The 19,268-nt window shown below is 37.7% G+C and overlaps 1 protein-coding gene across 3 annotated transcripts in view; it reads right to left on the minus strand.

The window, feature by feature from the left end:
- Positions 1–19,268, minus strand: part of KCNJ3 (potassium inwardly rectifying channel subfamily J member 3) — a 168,219-nt gene that overhangs the window by 47,021 nt on the left and 101,930 nt on the right. Inside the window, exon 3 of one of the 3 annotated variants that reach the window (XM_055145359.1) lies at positions 8,266–8,321. The exons of the other annotated variants lie outside the window; for them this stretch is intronic. Within the exon in view, the coding sequence (XP_055001334.1) occupies positions 8,296–8,321 (26 nt within the window). The 3' untranslated portion in view covers positions 8,266–8,295. The remainder of the gene's footprint in view (positions 1–8,265; positions 8,322–19,268) is intronic. 3 annotated transcript variants of the gene reach the window in all.

Raw genomic sequence — 19,268 nt, forward strand, 5'->3', positions numbered from 1 at the left:
AAAGAAGAAAAAGAGAAAGGGAGGGAGGAAGGAAGGAAGGAAGAAAGGAAGAAAGGAAGAAGAAAGAAAGAAAGAAAGAAAGAAAGAAAGAAAGAAAGAAAGAAAGAAAGAAAGAAAGAAAGAAAGAAAGAAAGAGAAAGGGACGGAGGGAGGAAGGAAGGAAGGAAGGAAGGAAGGAAGGAAGGAAGGAAGGAAGGAAGGGAGGAAGGAAGGGAGGGACGAAAGGAGGGAGGGAGGAAGGGAGGGAAGGAAGGAAGGAAGGAAGGAAGGAAGGAAGGAAGAAGAGGAAGGGAGAGAGGGAAGGAGGATTGGAAGGAAGAAAGGAAGGACTGAACAAAGGAATGAAAGAGAAATAAGTTTACCTATATTAAGCTCCAATAAATATGTGCATATATACAAAAATTCATATACATGTAGATACATGTGCACGCATACATTTATCTGTATATACATATATGTATGGATGTATTTTCCAATATTGTGGGCTTTTTCATACAATGGATAAAATATGCTATCTCTTATATGTTCATTAAAAGCTTATATAAACAAAGCGTGTAATGCTGATTCTTTGAGTATTAGGCAAAACTTTACATCAGTTTGCACAAGAAATTACAGTGTACACTGTTATTCTATATGAGCACATAATAGAAATTGTTTTAAATTTCATTTTAAAGCTTCCCCCAAAGTAGGCACAACTGAGAAGCGGCCAGGCATTCTGGTGAGCAACGCAGACCCCGAATTGGGGCCAACAACACCGGGGAGCCGGAAGGTGGAGGTGCAGCCACAACACCTTCTTCAGATGGAGCCCTGGCGACACTGAGCAGCAACTAACATGGCTCCGGGATTCGGGACTGGGACACATCCGAGCCGCGGGGGGGGGCACTGGAGTGGGGCGGCACCAGCCCCAAACTCCAAGTGGTCCCGGCCGCCAGAAGTCACGCCCTCGACCCACCCTCGGCGCCATCTTGCCACAATCAACAGAGAAGCGGCCAGGCATTCTGGTGAGCAACGCAGCCAGGAAAATGCTCTGGACCCGAATTGGGGCCAACAACACCGGGGAGCCGGAAGGTGGAGGTGCAGCCACAATACCTTCTCCAGATGGAGCCCTGGTGACACTGAGCCACAACTAACATGGCTCCAGGATTCAGGACTGGGACACATCCAAGCCGCGCGGGCGCTAATGCGGCCGCGCGACCTTTTCTACAATCTGAAAACATACAATCTTTTAATGGAAAACTAATTATCAAATGCTTCCTTAGTAGGGCTATCTTGTTTGGGGGTATAACTCCCACAACAATAGTGAGTTTTGTGTTGAAATATGGAATGTAATCAAGGTGAAGAGAAAATGAAGTGAAATTCATCAGTTATACAGTTGGGGTGGGGGGCGGGGGGTATACCGGGGATCTTGGTGGTGGAATATGGGCACTGTTGAAGGGATGGTGTTTGAATACAGTATAACTGAGACATAAACCTGAGAACTTTGTAACTTTCCACATGGTGATAAAATTTTAAAAAAAGTAGGCACAACTGAGCTCCTTTATTTTAATAACAAACCAGTGAATAAAAGAAAAAAAATCAGGTCAGGTTACGTATTGTAGCTAAAACAAAAAGCAAAAAAAATCTGAGTGTTCTTTGTAGTTGATCCAACATTACTTATTCTCAGCCTTGTCTGAGTATTTCTGGTAACTGCTATTATAGACAATTCACATTGCCTCTCAGTTTGGTAATTAACCTGATTATCTTATTAATTAGCTGACTTTCTAGCCTAGTCATTTTCTCAACACTACTGTAGGTGAGATCATAATTTGATCTCCTCTTTTTAGTTTTCTACTGAAATGAAACAGATTTCTAAGAGGTATTGAGAAATACCCACCACTTAGAATTATCTCACTGCTGAGATAAAAAGGAACAATTGGGTGACTTACCTGGAGTTGCATATTTTTTTCTACTATCCTTCCTCAGTTTTGTATTGGAGGGAACTACCTAAAATGTCTAGAGCTATTTCCCTCTGTAGTAAAATAGGGGTGAGCCATGAATCTATTACCACCCAACTAAATACTTGTGACCTGTGTAAGCAATCTGTTATGGGTTCAGTTTCCCTATCTGTGAACCATTTCTCCTTGTCACAGGTGAATCTTTTGTTTCAAAGGCTCACCCCAGAATTGGGCCAGGAGCTGAGGTATTCAATGAAAATTTCATGTCTTTTCTGTATTAATGTTGGGCCATTAAGAGCATAATCTTTTAAAAAGTGCACTGGAAACCCTCCCTAATCTTTTCCTGATCCTCACACTTTAGAAAAGGCAATGCTAAGTAAATGCTAATAAAGCAAATGCTTGGTAAAAGCAAATGATTTTAAAGGAATTAGTAAAGGAATGCTACTAAGTGTGGTAATGCCCTCAAATGGTTTGTCTATGTATTTTGTTTTTAATTTCCCTGGCTCTGCACTCAGGAATCACTCCTGGTGGACTCAAGGGACCATATGGAGTGCTGGAAATCTATCTGAGTCAGCCATGTGCAAGGCAAGCAGCCCTATTCACTTTAACATTGTTCTGGCTCCTGGTTTATCTTTTCTTGGTTAACTCCTCAATAATATCAGTATCACAGAGTTGAGGCTTTAAATGGTCTATTTCTCTTTTGTTTTGTTTGTTCCTGGGCCACACCTGACGGTGCTCAGGGCTTACTCCTGGCTCTGTGCTCAGGGCTCATTCTTGTTAGGGCATGGGGAACCATACGTGGTGTCAGGGATTGAACCTGGGTAATCTGAGTGCAAGGAGAGTGCCCTAATGAATGTAACATCACTCTGGCCATATCTGATCTATTTTGAAGTAGATCTATTCTATCGTGTCAATTTAGGTGCTTCATTCATGGTGCTTCATTTTCTTCCCTTTATAACAATCTCAAGATAGCCTATCAGGTACTCTCTAGGTTGCAATTTGGTAAGAAGGTGGTAAACAGAATTCAAACTTAATTTTGACTCAGCCAACTTATTGCATTCAGTCAACTTATTGTGTTGATGTGCATCTCAGTTCACAGACACATGTTTAAGTACATTGATCCTGAGTTCATGACAGACCCACCTGAGTCAAAGAAATTGTACAACCAATTTTACGTAAATGTCTTTCTTCATCTTACATCCCATCTGACAATCCAGATGAAAATGTCTATGGACAAGAAGAGGATGTCAGAAGAAAATGAGAATGTATAGCTACTGGAAAAAGCACATTAATTATGTCAGAGTAAGAGCAATCTTCTTAACTTTAAGACCTAGGGTGGACATTAGTGATCTCTTGTTTTTCAGAGTCATCCTTAGGCTTTTTTCAAAAGAAAACATCCCTCACTCATGGTGGTTTCCCAAAGGGTAGCAAGCTGTTTAAATTTAAATGACTCTGAAGATTTTCTTTTAGTCATGAAATGGTGTTTACTATGGCACAATCATTGATCTCTATAATTAACCAAGAAATCAATCAGAAACATTAAATGGTAGATGAAGTCCTTTAATCTCCACACATAATACTGGGACTACTATATGCTTCCTAGATAAATTTTTATTGCTGGCTAGTTCCATGGAATAAATATGGCATAAGAGGTGTAGGAAAAATACCTCATGTAGAAAAAAATACTTCCTCTGACATTCCTTCCAAAAACATAAGCTAAGCCAGTCATACCTGCAGGTAGGCAGGTCTCATTGTGTAGGTCACATTGTCAACCTCTGGCCCTGAAAAATGTAAGTTCTATGTGCAGTAAGTAACAATTGCAACCTACGTTTCACCCTATAAATATCATATGTTTCCCCAGGATGGTACTGCTTCTTTGGAAGTCAGACACTAACTGATCTGAAAATTGTTGCAATTTAAACCTAAGGAGTGTCCAGAAAAGCCTTTCAAAAATTACCACCATAATATCATGTGACTGTGGAGATGTCTCTTGAAAGGGGCACCTAACATAATTGTTAGGTAGCTCCCAGGAAGGATAAATGAATCACTGTGTCTGAGTTATTAGAGTAATTTAATCATAAGGAGTTGTAAGAAAAGTGCCCTTGACTTTAGCTGTATTTATCAATAATACCACGTTAGACACTGGTCAGTTTCACTCACAGTCAGGGATGATAATAAAAACCATATTTTTCTACACATCTTCTTTCTGACCAAAGTGGAGATTGTTCAATTATTAATATATCCTGTGGTGTCAATATTATTTCTTATGAAAAAGTTGACAGGTCAATGTACAAACTTAAAGAGAAAGCCACATGTGTTTCTATGTATACAGTTCAATATCCTGATGTCACAGAATTTGCTCAGTTGAATAAGTGTGGAACCCTGAGTCATGGCTGATACCAGTACAGTTATATAGGTTGACTCTCTTCTGATTTGAGTACTATTTATAGTAGCTTTAATTTAATGATGTAAGATCTAAATTGAAGCAACATATAGGTTTCGCTCATATCAAAGAGTATAAAGTTTCTAGCTGGTATCATTGAATAGGTTATCTTTTGGGTTTGACAGTGTTAAAAAATTTTTCGCTCAAATAAATAATTGGAAATAGTATCTCCACACTTACCTAAGAAATCATAACAAACCAAAATATTCCACTTTCTAATAGTAAGTAAAACCACTAGTTCTATCTCTGTTGACAAAATTAATCAGAGAAGCCCATAGAGTAAGCACTATTATGTGAAAACTTGAATTCAGTTAATAACATGGAAAAATAAAGGGTAGATTTTTGAGGAGGCAATCAGCCAAGACTTTGAGAAACCCTGCATCTTCTTGCTGAGTGTGCTATGCTACAAAGATTATATGTTTCCCCATACTAAGTTTTTCTAACTATAGACATTGGCCAAATCCAACAGAGAGTGACAATCTTGTTACCACTTGTTCCCCAGTGGAACAGGAATTTTTTATAAGCAGGGATCATTTTTAGTAATGTTTCCTTTCTGCTTTAAAAGTAGTGGATCCTGGTACACTGGCGATTAGTATGGTGTTGGAATTAAGTGCATGGGAAACCATGATAAACAGTATTGTGAATCACAGAACCTTAATCAATTTTTTAATAAGTTTAAAAAATTTAAATAAATTCAAAACAAATAAATAAAAATAGACAAAATAAAATAAGAGTACTGGGTTTGATATTTCTCAGCCTCTGTGACAGGTACCTTTCTTTCTCTCACTCTCACTTTCTTTTTGCAATAAAGGTGCTGAAAGGTTATTATGTTTGTCCCTTTACCTCTTTTCAGCACTCAGTTCTTGTCCAGAGTGATCATTTCCAGCTATTATTGCCATAGTGCCCCCTTCTCTATCCTAACTCCCCTTTGCACCACCATTTGTGGCAAGCTTCCAACCATGGACCAGCTCTCCTTGCCCTTGTCTAACTATTCTCATTAACTATCCTTTAGACATTTTCCCAAAACTTGAATACTTGATTATAATTAGCAAAATACTCAGCTAAGCAATTGGTCTAGTATAAACTAGAAAATATGGGTGTATGCTTTTTAACTACTCCCTCATACTTTTCTATATGTTGATTCAATGTATTGAAACTATATACATTTTATTCAGTAAATTTTCCATGTCTATTTTAAGTAATTCTGTTTGTAATTTATTAAATACCACTTTCAGTATTATTTTCTAAATTTGGAGTTACTTTATATAAATCTGGAAAACCTGATAATCATTCTCTTTAATTTTTGTGACAGTTTTTGAACAAACTGATTACAATGTAAGTATGTTTTTGCATCATAACCTATCATCTGATTCTAACAAACACATCTTTAGAGGTTGATTCTATAGCAACAATAATTTAAATCTAGTTATGGAATAGCTCTTAGTTGAAAAATTCCAGAAATATAGATGCTAAAATTTTACAAAATGAAATTACCATCTTTTAGTTATTTTTCTCCAAACTGTAATTCATATTTGTTATGACTTTAACTTGTTCCAGAATTACATTCACTAATTAACCAAGAGGAAAAAAACACATTTAAAACCCTTCCAAAGTGTTACTGTGATATTTTATGAAACAGAAAAAGAAAAAAAAGTGACTTACACATAACCTGGTTCTAAATACAAAGTCTACTTCATGAAACTTCTACTTATCTATGGCCCTAGGCTTTCTATTCGTCTCACTTTTACTTCTACTCAGCTACTCACACCATTTTATAGACTAATGAGACCAATCCGTCCAATTCACATTATTTTCTTTTAATTCTTTATTTATCCTGCCAGGTAAAAGTTTGTACAAAATATTGAACAATCATTCCTATGTAAATATCTTTCTGGTTATTTAATTCACCTCTTTATTTTTTATTGGAGGGACTGTCGTCACACATAGAGGTGCTCAGGGCCTACTCCTAGCTTTGCACTCAGAAAACACTCCTGGCAAGGCTCAGGGTACCGTATGGGGTACTGGGGATTGCATCTGGTCTGCTGTATGCAAAGTTAGTGCCCTAATCACTGTAACTATCTCTCTATTCTTTAAATTCACCTCTCTTTACGCACATCTATAACAATTGCAACTTTTCACTGTACATACATTTCAATTGCTGAGTGAACTTCATTGGAAATAATTCTCAATAATGAAGGAGAGAAATAAGGGAAAGGGAAGGGAGACTAGAGGAGGGGAAAGGAGGGGGAAAATAAGGAAGGAAAGAAAAGAAATTTCTTTTTTTTTTTTTTGCTTTTTGGGTCATCATTCATAGGGTAGGATTAAGTTGGGGTAGGATTTCATAGGTTGGGGTAGGATTAAGGATTACAGTTTAGTTCAAGAGTAAAGGATAAAATAATAAATAAGAATATTTAATACAGATTTTCTTAGTCTTTTTTGATGTTTGCTCAAAATATACTATGAATTATAAAACTGGGGTAAAGAAAGGCAATACTGATCACATATTATAATAGAATCAAATCATGACAGGGACCAGAGCACTTGGTAGTCACCTGTTCAAGATTTTTTTTTTAATCCAAGCTCCAGTGGATCAAGCCCTCCACATAATGCATAATGATCCATCTTCTGTTCCCACCAACATCTTCTGCATCAGGTACATAATTTTAGAGATGGTAAATTTGAGGCTTCTTATAACAGGAAAGTTTTTAAATGTTTGGAAACACCATTGGAGTAGAATCTTAAATGAAGGACACAAACTAACAACTACTCATTATTATCGACTCTGAATTACATTTAAAATCAAATAATCAGAGCAGGCAAAAATATCAAAGCAGCATCTCTGTTGATTGAAACCACTGAACATAGAAAACGGGGCTAAGACTAGAGCTTGGGAAACCAAGAAAACGGGGCTAATTAAGCTAATTCTTTAAAATATTTGGAATCTGATTGAAATGTTGAGTATTCCGAGCTCCTCCCCACATCTTCTTAAACATTTTAATATTAATTTCTAGAAAATACTATACTTTTCATTTTAAATTAGAAGTCAATCAAAATCTTAGAGACATAAAAAACATAGATTCACTATTCAGTGTATCTTTATATTTATCATTCATGTTTTTCTTCTATCACCACACACACATACACACACAAACACGCATACCACACTACAGATATAGCATAACTCCCCACTTCACACCAAATGTAAGTCACAGTAAACTTCAAAGGTCCAAGCTTCAATACTTTAAATATGTCAACTCTTCCAAATTCATCTAAAATTTAGCACAACCTCAAACAAAATCTCAAGGATTTTTTTTGATAGAACTTGTCAAGTTAAATTCTAAAGTCCATCTGGAATATAAACTATAAATGTATAGCCAAAATAATTCTGAAAAATTAGAGTAGAATAGTAAGTGTGTACTAATCTTGATATCAAAAACATACAATTTTCAGTGATTAATATTAGTGTGATATTATCCAGCTAAGATGTTATTCAGATTTGAAGAAATGCTATAAAATTTTGAAGACAAGCAACAAACTTAGAAACTCCATGAAACAAAAACCAAAAAAAAATTTAAAAAATTAAAATTAAAAATTAAGAAGCATTAAAGGAGTTTCTCTAATAAGTACAGCATGGAGATTTGAATATTTAGCTACTCCTCCACATTACTGAGATCTAAATCATAAAAACCAAATTTTAAAAAGTTCTTGTCAAGGTTAAGGCTTCAAGGGAGGGGAAAAACTGTGAAACACTGGTGAAGAAAGTTAACACTGATGGTGAGATTGATGCTAGAATACTATACATCTAAAACTCAACACACATAACTTTTATAAAATAACAGAAAAAAATATGTGATCTCAATAATCTCAGTGTCAATGGATTGAACTCACCCATCAACAGACACAGAGTGTCAGGGTGGATCAATCTGAAGTCAACTTTCTGTTACCTATAAGAGATATAACGACAGAGTCAGGGGTAAACATAGGCTCAAAATCAAAGGCCAGAAAACAATCCTGCATGCAAACAGTTTCTTTAAAAATGACCAGATTGGCAGACCCCAGCTGGTTCCCACCCGGCTGGTGGGGCCTGCATCTCGCAGCAGTGGCCCAAGCCCGTCTCCTGTCACCGCGCCTCCTGGCCTGGCTCCCTAATACCGCCCCTGTCTCCAGGTAATCCCAAGAGGATACTGGGGGCTTGGCCTGCATATCAGAGGGCATGGTCTCAAAAGGACCGTGGCCTCCAGGCGAATCAGAGGCCACTAACATGGCCACAGTTATTTTTTGCTTCAGCATAATAGGTATAGTCTGTTTCTTTGAAAATCACTCTAGCCATCTAAATCACTCTATACCAAATAGCTCATTAGCTTATTCTAACTTCATAAAAACTAACAGCGAATAATAGAAGATGGGCAAAACCTTCGTAAAGAGAATATAGCCTTAAGCCTTCACTAGAGGCCCCACAACAATCAGGAAGAGCACTGAGAGTAAGGAAGAACTCTAGAATAGGAACAAGGCTGCCATCAGCAACAGCACAACCAGAGCACCCTCCTCCCATGGGAAGAGGGAATAGGAACAGGCAATTACAAGTTTCCACCTCTATACTTCCATAAGAATATGAAGAAACAGCAAAAATCCCCTCCACGAAAAGAGGGAGAAGAAAAGATTCCAGACCTCAACAGGGGCTACTCACATCTATGACCTCACAGATAAAGAATTCAAAGAGGAAATCTTGAGAGTCGACGTACTCCAAGCAACCATGGAACTGACATCCAACAAATTAAGGGAGGATATGAATGACGCATAGGAATGGTCCACCAAAAAAATGCAGGAAGAAATGAGTTTAGAAATTTCAAAGTTACAAACAGAAGTCACACAAATAAAGGAATCGGTAGATGAATTAAAAATCTCAGTAGATGCCCTCAACAGTACAATGGTTACAGCCGAACAGAATCAGTGAGCTTGAAGATGAGCTGCAGAAAGCTTACAGACAACAACAAGTAATAGCAAAAGATCTCAAAATGGCTATAGAGCAAATCAGAGTCCTTGGGGATGACTTCAAGAGGAACAACATAAGAATCATTAGAGTACCAGAAGCACAGGGAAGTAATCCCAATGAAAAAAACACAGTCAAAGACATCATTACTAAGAAATTCCCAAAGCTGGAGAAGACAGGCATCCAGATCCAAGGAGTCCAAAGAGTACCAGCAAAAAGAGACCCGAATAAAAAGACTCCAAGGCATATCATAGTCAGAATGATGGATGTTGTGGATAGAGACAAAATTCTGTAAGCAGCAAGGTCAAAGAAGGAAATCACATACAAAGGAGCACCCCTCAGATTTACAGCAGACCTATCAGAGGAAACTCTCCAAGCCCGAAGACAATGGTGGAACATAGTGAAAAAACTCAGTGAAATAAATGCGTCACCAAGAATACTTTATCCGGCTAAACTCTCACTCAAACTCGAGGAACCATACACTATTTCTCGGATAAACAACAGGTCATGAACTTCATAGACTCAAAACCAAACTTAAAAGAAAGTGTAAAGGGGCTATTGTAACACAAGGAAGAACCCCATAAGAACAACAAACCCCACAGAAAGATGACACAAAACCCCATCACAATAATCTCTCTCAATGTCAACGGCCTAAATGCACATATCAAGAGACAGAGTGGCAAAATGGATCAGGAAATTAAATCCAACATTCTGCTGCCTGCAAAAAACACACCTGAACATCAGGGCAAACACAGTCTCAAAGTCAAAGGATGGAAAACAATCCTACAAGCAAACTACTCCATCAAAAAAGCTTAAGTGGCCATCCTAGTATCCAAAAACATAGATTTCAGGTTGAAAAAGATTAGAAGGGATAGTGAATGTCATATTCCATTTATCAAGGGATATGTACAACAGGAGGAAATCACACTCTTAAATGTATACACACCAAATGAATGACCAGCTAAATACTTAAAACAACTCCTAACAGACTTTAAAGAGGACAGCACTAACAACAGAATAGAAATCGGAGACTCCAATACCGCCTTATCACCTCTGGATAGATCGACAAGAACACAACTTAGCAAGGAAACACTGACTCTGAAAGAAGAAATGGAAGAGAGAGGCCTAATAGACCTATATGGGGCTTTATACCCCCAAAAGAAAGAACACACATTCTTTTCCAGTGCACATGGAACATTTTCCAAAATAGACCATGTACTGGGCCACAAAACATACCTCAATACAATCAGGAAGATAGAAATTGTATCAACTATCTTTTCAGACCATGATGCACTGAAGATAGAAGCTAACCACACACAGACACGAAGAACCAAATCAAACACCTGGAAATTAAACAACTCAGTGTTGAACAATGAGTGGATCAGGAGGGAAATCAAGGAAGAAATCAAAAGATACCTGGAAACAAGTGATAATGAAGACACAAGCTACCAAAACCTATGGGACGCAGCTAAAGCTGTGTTAAGGGGAAAATTTATGTCTCTGCAAGCATTCCTCAGGAAGGAAGAAAGGGCCTACATAGATAGCTTGACTTCACAGCTCAAGATCTTAGAAAAGGACCAGAAAAAAAGAACCCAAACCAGACCAAAGGAAAGAAATAATAAAACTTAGAGCAGAAATTAATAATATGGAAACCCGAAAAACAATCTGAAAGATTCATGAAACAAAGAGTTGGTTCTTTGAGAAAATAAACAAGATTGATAAACCGCTAGCAAGATTCACAAAGAAAGAGAGAGAACCCTAATAAACCAAATCAGAAATGAAAAGGGGGACATGACAACAGAAACCAATGAGATTCAAAAGATCATCAGAGACTACTTTGAAGTGCTGTACGCCACGAAACAAGAGAACCTAAAGAAATGGATGAATTCCTTGATTTCTATAATCTCCCAAGACTGAACAAAGAAGACCCAAAATACTTGAATAGACCCATTAATATCAAGGAAATTGAAACTGCAATCAAAAATCTCCCCAAAAACAAAAGCCCAGGTCCAGATGGATTCACTGGCAAAAATCTTCTAAACACTTAAATAGGACCTGTTGCCAGTTCTCCTCAAGCTTTTCCAGGAAATTGCAGAAACAGAAACTCTCCCAAAGAGTTTCTATGAAGCACACATCTCCCTAATACCAAAAGCAAGCAAAGCCACGACTAACAAAGAAAATTACAGGCCAATATCCTGGATAAACACCGATGCGAAGATCCTCAACAAAATTTTAGCAAATAGAATCCAACAACTCACAAAAAGATCATACACCATGACCAAGTGGGATTCATCCCGGGGATGCAAGGATGGTTTAACATTCAGAAATCAATCAACATAATCCATCATATCAACAAAAGTAAAGATAAAAACCATATGATCATATTAATAGATGCATAGAAAGCATTTGACAAGATAAACCATATGCTCATGATGAAAACTCTCACCAAAATGGGTTTTGGAGGAACTTTTCTCAAGATAGTCAGTGCCAACTACTACAGACACATGGCAAGCATTATCCTCAACGGGAAAAAACTAAGGACTTTTTCTCTAAGATCAGGAACAAGACAAGGATGAGCATTCTCACCACTTCTATTCAACACAGTACTGGAAGTACTTGCAATAGCTGTTAGGGAAGAAAAAGACATTAAAGGGCATCCAGATTGGAAAGGAAGAAATCAAACTCTCACTATTCAAAGATGATATGATGATATATCTAGAGAAGCCTAAAACCTCTACTAAGAAACTCTTAGAAAAAATAGGCTTGTACAGTAAAGTTTCAGGCTATAAAATCAATACCCCAAAATCCATGGCCTTCCTATATGCAAACAATGAGACAAAGGAAAGGGACATCAAAAAAGCAATCCCATTCACAATGGTGCCCCAGAAAATAAATCAAGTACCTCGGAATCAGCTTAACCAAGGAAGTAAAAGACCTCTACAAGGAAAACTAGAAAACACTACTCCATGAAATAAAAGAGGACATGAGGAAATGGAAACATATCCCCTGCTAATGGATAGAGAGTCTCAACATTGTCAAAATGGCAATACTCCCCAAAGCATTATACAGATTCAATGCGATCCCTATAAAGATACCCATGAAATTCTTCAATGAAATGGATCCAGCAATCCTGAAATTCATATGGAACAACAAACGCCCACGGATAGCTAAAACAAATCTCGGGAAAATGATGATGGGAGGCATCACCCTCCCCAACCTTAAATTTTACTACAAAGCGGTAACAATTAAAACAGCATGGTACTGGAACAAAGGCAGAGCTGCAGACCAATGGAACAAGGTGGAATATCCCTACACACAACCCCAAATGTACGATCATCTAATCTTTGATAAAGGAGCAAAAAATGTGAAGTGGAGCAAAGAAAGCCTCTTTAACAAATGGTGCTGGCACAACTGTGCAACCACATGCAAAAGAATGGGCTTAGATCTCGACCTGACACCGTGCACAAAAGTCAGATCAAAATGGATTAAAGACCTCAACATCAGTCCAAAATCCATAAGGTACATTGAAGACAAAGTCCGCAAAACCCTCCATGATATTAAACTAAAGATATCTTCAAAGATGACACACAACTGATGAACCAAATGAAAACAGAGATAAACAAATGGGACTACATTAAACTAAAAAGCTTCTGCACCGCAAAAGATACAGTGACCAGAACACAAATGCAATCTACAAAATGGGAAAGGATATTCCCCCAATACCCATCTGATAAGCTGTTGATATCAAGGGTATATAAAGCACTGGTTGAACTCTACAAGAAGAAAACATCCAACACCATCATAAAATGGGGCGAAGAAATGAATAGAAACTTTCCCAAAGAAGAGATATGGATGGCCAAAAGGCATATGAAAAAATGCTCTTCATCAGTAATCATCAGGGAGATGCAGATCAAAACATCTATGACATACCACCTCACACCACAGAGAATGGCACACATCAAATAGAACAAAAACAACCTGTGTTGGCGTGGTTGTGGGGAGAAATGGACCCTTCTACACTGTTGGTGGGAATGTCGACTTGTTCAGCCCTTCTGGAAAACAATATGGATGCTCCTCAGAAAATTAGAAATCGAGCTCCCATTTGACCCAGCCATACCACTGCTGGGAATATATCCCCAAGAAGCAAAAAATATAGTCAAAATGCCATTTGCACTTCTATGTTCATTTCAGCTTGTATACTATAGCCAAAACCTGGAAAAAACCCAAGTGTCCGAGAACAGATGACTGGTTAAAGAAACTTTGGTACATCTATACAATGGAATACTATGCCGCTGTTAGAAAACATGAAGTCATGAATTTTGCATATAAGTGGATCAACATGGAAAGTGTCATGCTAAGTGAAATGAGTCAGAAAGAGAGAGACAGACATAGAAAGATTGCACTCATCTGTGGAATATAGAATAACAGAGTAGGAGACTTACACCTAAGAATATTAGAAATAAGTACGAGGTTGTTGGCTCCATGGCTTGAAAGCTGGCCTCACATGCTGGGGTAAGGGCAGTTCAGATAGAGAAGAGAACATCAAATTAGCTGTGGTTGGAAGACCCACTCGGGATGGGAGATGCAGGCTGAAAGTAGACTATAGATTGAACATGATGGCCACTCAGTACCTCTATTACATACCACAACACCCAAAAGGAGAGAGAGAACCAAAGGGAATGCCCTGCCGCAGAGGCGGGGATGGGGTGGGGTAGGGGGAGGGAGGATGTGATTGGGGGATGGGAGGGATACTGGGTTCACTGGTGGTGGAGAATGGACACTGGTGGAGGGAGGGTTGCTCGAACATTGTATGAGGGAAACACAAGTATGAAAATGTGTAAATCTGTTACTGTAACCTCATGGTGAATCACTAATTAAAAAATTTAAATAAATAAATAAATAAAATAAAAACATATTTTAGGATAAATTTCCAGGAAAATATTTGATTTTTTCATTAAAGATTATGAAAAATAAAGAAAATTAACTGTTCAAAAAAGAGACTAGATTGCCATACCAAGTAACATAAAATTCAGATTAAATAAGGTCATAATAGACAGGGATATCCATTAATGATTAAGGAATCATCTCATCAATAAGAACTCTCATTACTCAATGTCTATGTCCCTAATGATGACCCATCAAATATTAAAAATAACTGCAAAGAGACATGAAGGAAGACTTCAACTCTTTTACCACTGAATAGGCCCTCTAGGCAAAAACTTAGTAAGTGAGCCTTGAAGGAAGAAATGGAAGACATGAGCCTAAAAGACAAGTATTTATGTATAAGCACTTGTCCCCAAAGTGTTTGGCACATTCACTTCCACTGTTCATGAGACATTCTCTAAGACAGTCCACACACTGGGTCACAGAGCATACCTCCGCAAAATCAAGAAGGTAGAAATCATACCAATTATTCTTTCTGATCATGGGGCTTTTAAATATAAATTAATCATATACAGAAATGTGTGGGGTTCAAACACTTGGAAAATAAACCAACATCTACTGAACAGATCTTCAAACATATAGACAGTTAATCTTAAATAAAGGGGAAAAAGTAAGAGGGGAAGCATAGGATCCCTGTTTAACAAATGATACTGAGAAAATAGGTTAGTTACATGCAAAAAAAAAATCAACACATACCCCTTTATAACATCTTGCAAAAATGTCAAATAAAAATGTATTAAAGATGTTGATATCAGATCTGAATCCATAAATCATATATTTAAAATATATGTAGAAAACTTTATAACATAGAATCTAGAGGTATAGTCAATGATTCAATGCAAACAGAAGCAAAGATTAAAAAAAGAGAACTACATAAAACTAAGAAATTTGATGAGAAAGAAATTATGTAAAAATGACACCCGACAGACAGACTGGATAAAGGTATTTGCTCGCCTTTGATCTGATGAAGGTGAATAATCAAGGTACATAAAGCACTGGTAGAAGTTAATAAATAAAAGAAACAAAAATCCCATCAAAAAGTGGAGAAGAGAGGAATTAAAACTTGCTCAAAGAAGAAAAAGAAGGCCAAAGAGAATATGAAAATATACTCAATATAATTTTCCATCAAGTAAATGGAAGTCAAAACACTAATGAGATATCTCACATCAATGACACTGCTACATATCACACAGAACAGAAACAATTTGTGGTGTAAGGACATGGGGAAGGGAAGTTTTATCCACTGTTGGTGGGAATGCCAACTAGTTTAGTTTTTTGGAAAACAATAATATGGATACTTCTGGGAAAAAAAAAGAACTAGGAATAGAGCTTTCATATGATCCAGCAATTCCACAAAGCTGCATCTATCAGGATGGCCCAAACACTCTACTTAGTAAAGCCATTTGCATTCCTTTGTTCATTGTAGTACTATTCATAGTAACCAAAATCTGAAAACAAAAGCCAAGAATCCAAGAACAAATGACTGGATTAAGAAATTGTTGGATATTAACCCTAAGTGCTTAAGGCTTTATCAGTGAATTGTCTCCTTTCCTCCTCCTAGAGGAATTTAAATTATCCTTGCTAGCATCGCTAATTTAATTAAAGTTTATCTGTAATCTTTCCCATGTATTTTACCTCACATTATCACAGTCCCCCATGTCAATCTCGATTGCTTGTAAAACAAAACTTTCTGGTAATTCTGAACTTGTATTGATACTGCTTTGTATTTAAAGTGCTGTATATTTGTACTTGTTTTTCTGTTTCCCTTATAGCCTTTTTATACATTACCATAGAGCAATGTTCTTTGTTTAAACACAGACCATTACTGCTATGCTCCTAATATTTGGGAGTTGACTGACTCTGAAATATATCTGCTCCTGGGCATAGTTACTTGGTCATAACTACTTGACTCAGGCTTCAGTTCCTGTAGTTCCTGATACCCCAAAGGGGAGGTCCCGCTGTGGGACTGGGATAGACCCGGGGCGAGTGGCAAAACTACCCGGCAGTAAAATGGGACATTCTAGAAAGCATAAATGCATGGTTTTCATGCAAACTGTTACAACTTTAGAGATAGGACCCCCCTGGGGAAGGACTAGCTGAACTGGCCTGAGGACTTAGTCTGGGATTTATGGTAAAAGCCTTGCTTGCCCTCAGAGCCCAGACAACCAAGTGTTTAAAGCCTTGTTTGCTCTCAGCACAGAGAACTAAGTGTTGGGATCTCTGTCTCTTACTGTGTTTATCCAAACAACTGCAAGTATCAATAACTTGTACAATTAGAGGGAAACAAAAGCAATGCAGTTGTTCCTGGGAGACAGTGTCTCCTTGAATTGATCTCCCCAAAAGAATTTCCTCTGCCAAATATTTATCTTTGTAAATGACAACCACATCTGTGCTTACCTCAACCCCGCTTCAGATGCTCAATTCTGCATTAAACGGGCCATTTTCACCATCTGACTGTGGTCCCCAGCCTCCCTGTCTCCCAGTCTCTCTGTGTCTCTGTTCGGGGGCCCTGGGGAGGTGGGGAGGCGGGGAGGCAGCTCAGGGCTACAGAAAGCACACAGGTGTCCAGCAGCAGCAGCCATCCGAGGATCTTCATCTCTTTTTTTGTGTGTGTGTTTACACATAAACTATGGTACATTTATACAGTTAACTGTAAGTATAAGGCAGAAATGTAAAACCCATACTGCTTGGATATCTGGTGGACAAGATATAGGGGTGCTTGGACATCAAGTCAAATGTTGGAAGCTAAGAAAAGCATGTTTCTGGAGAACAAAGGGGTCCAAACATTCCTAAGAATGTTACCCTAGTTAAATGTAAACATCTGGCTCTTGGTCTGATTAAGCAAGAAAACCCCCTTCCCCAATGACCTATACACACAGCATATTATTCCGATATGAAGAAAGCAGCCTATCCTTTTCAATGCAGCATTCTACTCTCAGGGTATCCACCCAGCAGCCTTTTCTAATAAAGCTTTCTCACTCCACACAGTGGAGTGCGGTCTGGTTTCTGGCAGCCTAACAGTAAGAAAAGATGGAATTATGCAATTTGTTGCTATGTGGATGAAGCAGTATGCTGAGTGAAGTTAGAAGTCGAGAGACAGATGCAGAATGATCTCCCTCATGTGTGGGATATAAAGAAATACAGTGAGAGAAAAACAAATATCCAATGGCAACAGAAACTGACAACTGTTTAGTAGGAAGCTTGCCAAAGTGAAGGTTCGAAGGGCAAGGGAGTGAGTGACTCTGGGACAAGGCGAGGGAGACAGGTACTCTGACAGAGGGTGTGGTGCGGGTATGTTTTATGCATAAAATCCTATCACAAACAGTACTGCAAGTCATGGTGCCTAAAATTAAATAAAATTTTAAGTTAACAGCGTGATTAGTATTCAGAAATGAATTGAAGAATGTTTACAGTATGACTTAATGGAAAAAGCAAATTGTTTGATATATATGCAACTATACATGTACATACATATAAAATGTACCTCTGATATGCGTCCATCTTATAAAATAATGACACTAAAATTTGCAGCAACAGCAAAACTAAATGTGTTTGCACGGATATATGAATACACTTTAAAATATCAAATGCACAGTAAACAATGAGAACTGAGATTGACATTTTTCACTTTTTTGTTTGTTTGAACTTTGGCTACAAGTGACAATACCCAGCAACTACTCGTGGCTGTATGCTGAGGGATACCTCCTGGGGGTTTGGGGGAGCCAGAGTTACAGGGAACAAACCAGAGATGGCCTTGGACAAGGCAAAAGCATTGCCTACTGTTCTGTGCTTCCAGATCTGAGCTCTCACTTTTTATTCTAGAGTTTGGTGTCACTGGAAATATTTGTTATGAAATGTTTCATATTTTAAATTAAATGCACATTAAATTCATTTAGCATGGCATAAAATTAAAAATTGTCCAATTTGTCTTGCATTACCTTTATGATCCACAGCCACCATTAACATCTCAAAATTAGAAATAAAAGAAGTCAAACGATGCTCCACAGAGAGTAACAGGAATGTTCAGGAAGTGACAGTCACCTTAATATGCCAACTCTCTAGAACATTAGGTGGTGCATTGTATGTTTCAGTGAATATTGAAACATAACAGTCATGAGAAAGAAAAAACTCATAGGCTAAGAATCATATAACACGTATACAGATGCATTTCAATAATTGAGTGTCACAGCCTTTTGATCAGCAATGTTAAAACAGAATGGATCTAAAATGTCTCTAGAATAAAATAGATTAAGTATATTCAACTTTTTTCTTTTTTGGGGGGTCACACCTAGCGATGCACAGGGGTTAATTCCGGCTCATACACTCAGGAATTACTCCTGGTGGTGCTCCGAGGAACCTGGGAATCGAACCCAGGTCGACTGCATGCAAGGAAAACACCCTACCTGCTACGCTACTGCTCCAGCCCCATATTCAACTTTTTAAAACAAAAATTTACTATATATTGATAGTGCCTCCTATAAATGAATAATTTATAGCTCACTCTAATGAATATATCTTACTACCCTTAAGTACCCTTTCACAGTTTTAATGAAATAGCAATAAGATGAACAAGGGAATCGGTTGTAACCTTGTCAAAATGTGATTCAACTCTGCTACAGAGTATCTAGGTACTTGATTTGTTATCACAAAGAAAAATTTTTAAATGAAACTCAAAAATTTTTAATGAGTAACAGAATAATGTATCAAATTTTCAAACATTGAATATGCTGCCTAAATATAATGGAAAACTATGACTCAGGATTCTCAAAAGAGTAGAGAACAAAAAGTCATTTCATTGATGAAGGTGGTTAGCATTTCAGGCACAAAAATATTTATGGGTGGAATCACTGAAATAAAACAATAGAGGCAGAGCTCCGGGATACTTAAAATGTTAATGTTAATATGATGACTGGAGGGATCTCTCTGGATGCGAGATCTGTGCTGAAAGTGGGTAAAA

The sequence above is a fragment of the Sorex araneus genome, chromosome 1 (genome assembly GCF_027595985.1).
Source record: "Sorex araneus isolate mSorAra2 chromosome 1, mSorAra2.pri, whole genome shotgun sequence".
Lineage (NCBI taxonomy): Eukaryota > Metazoa > Chordata > Mammalia > Eulipotyphla > Soricidae > Sorex > Sorex araneus.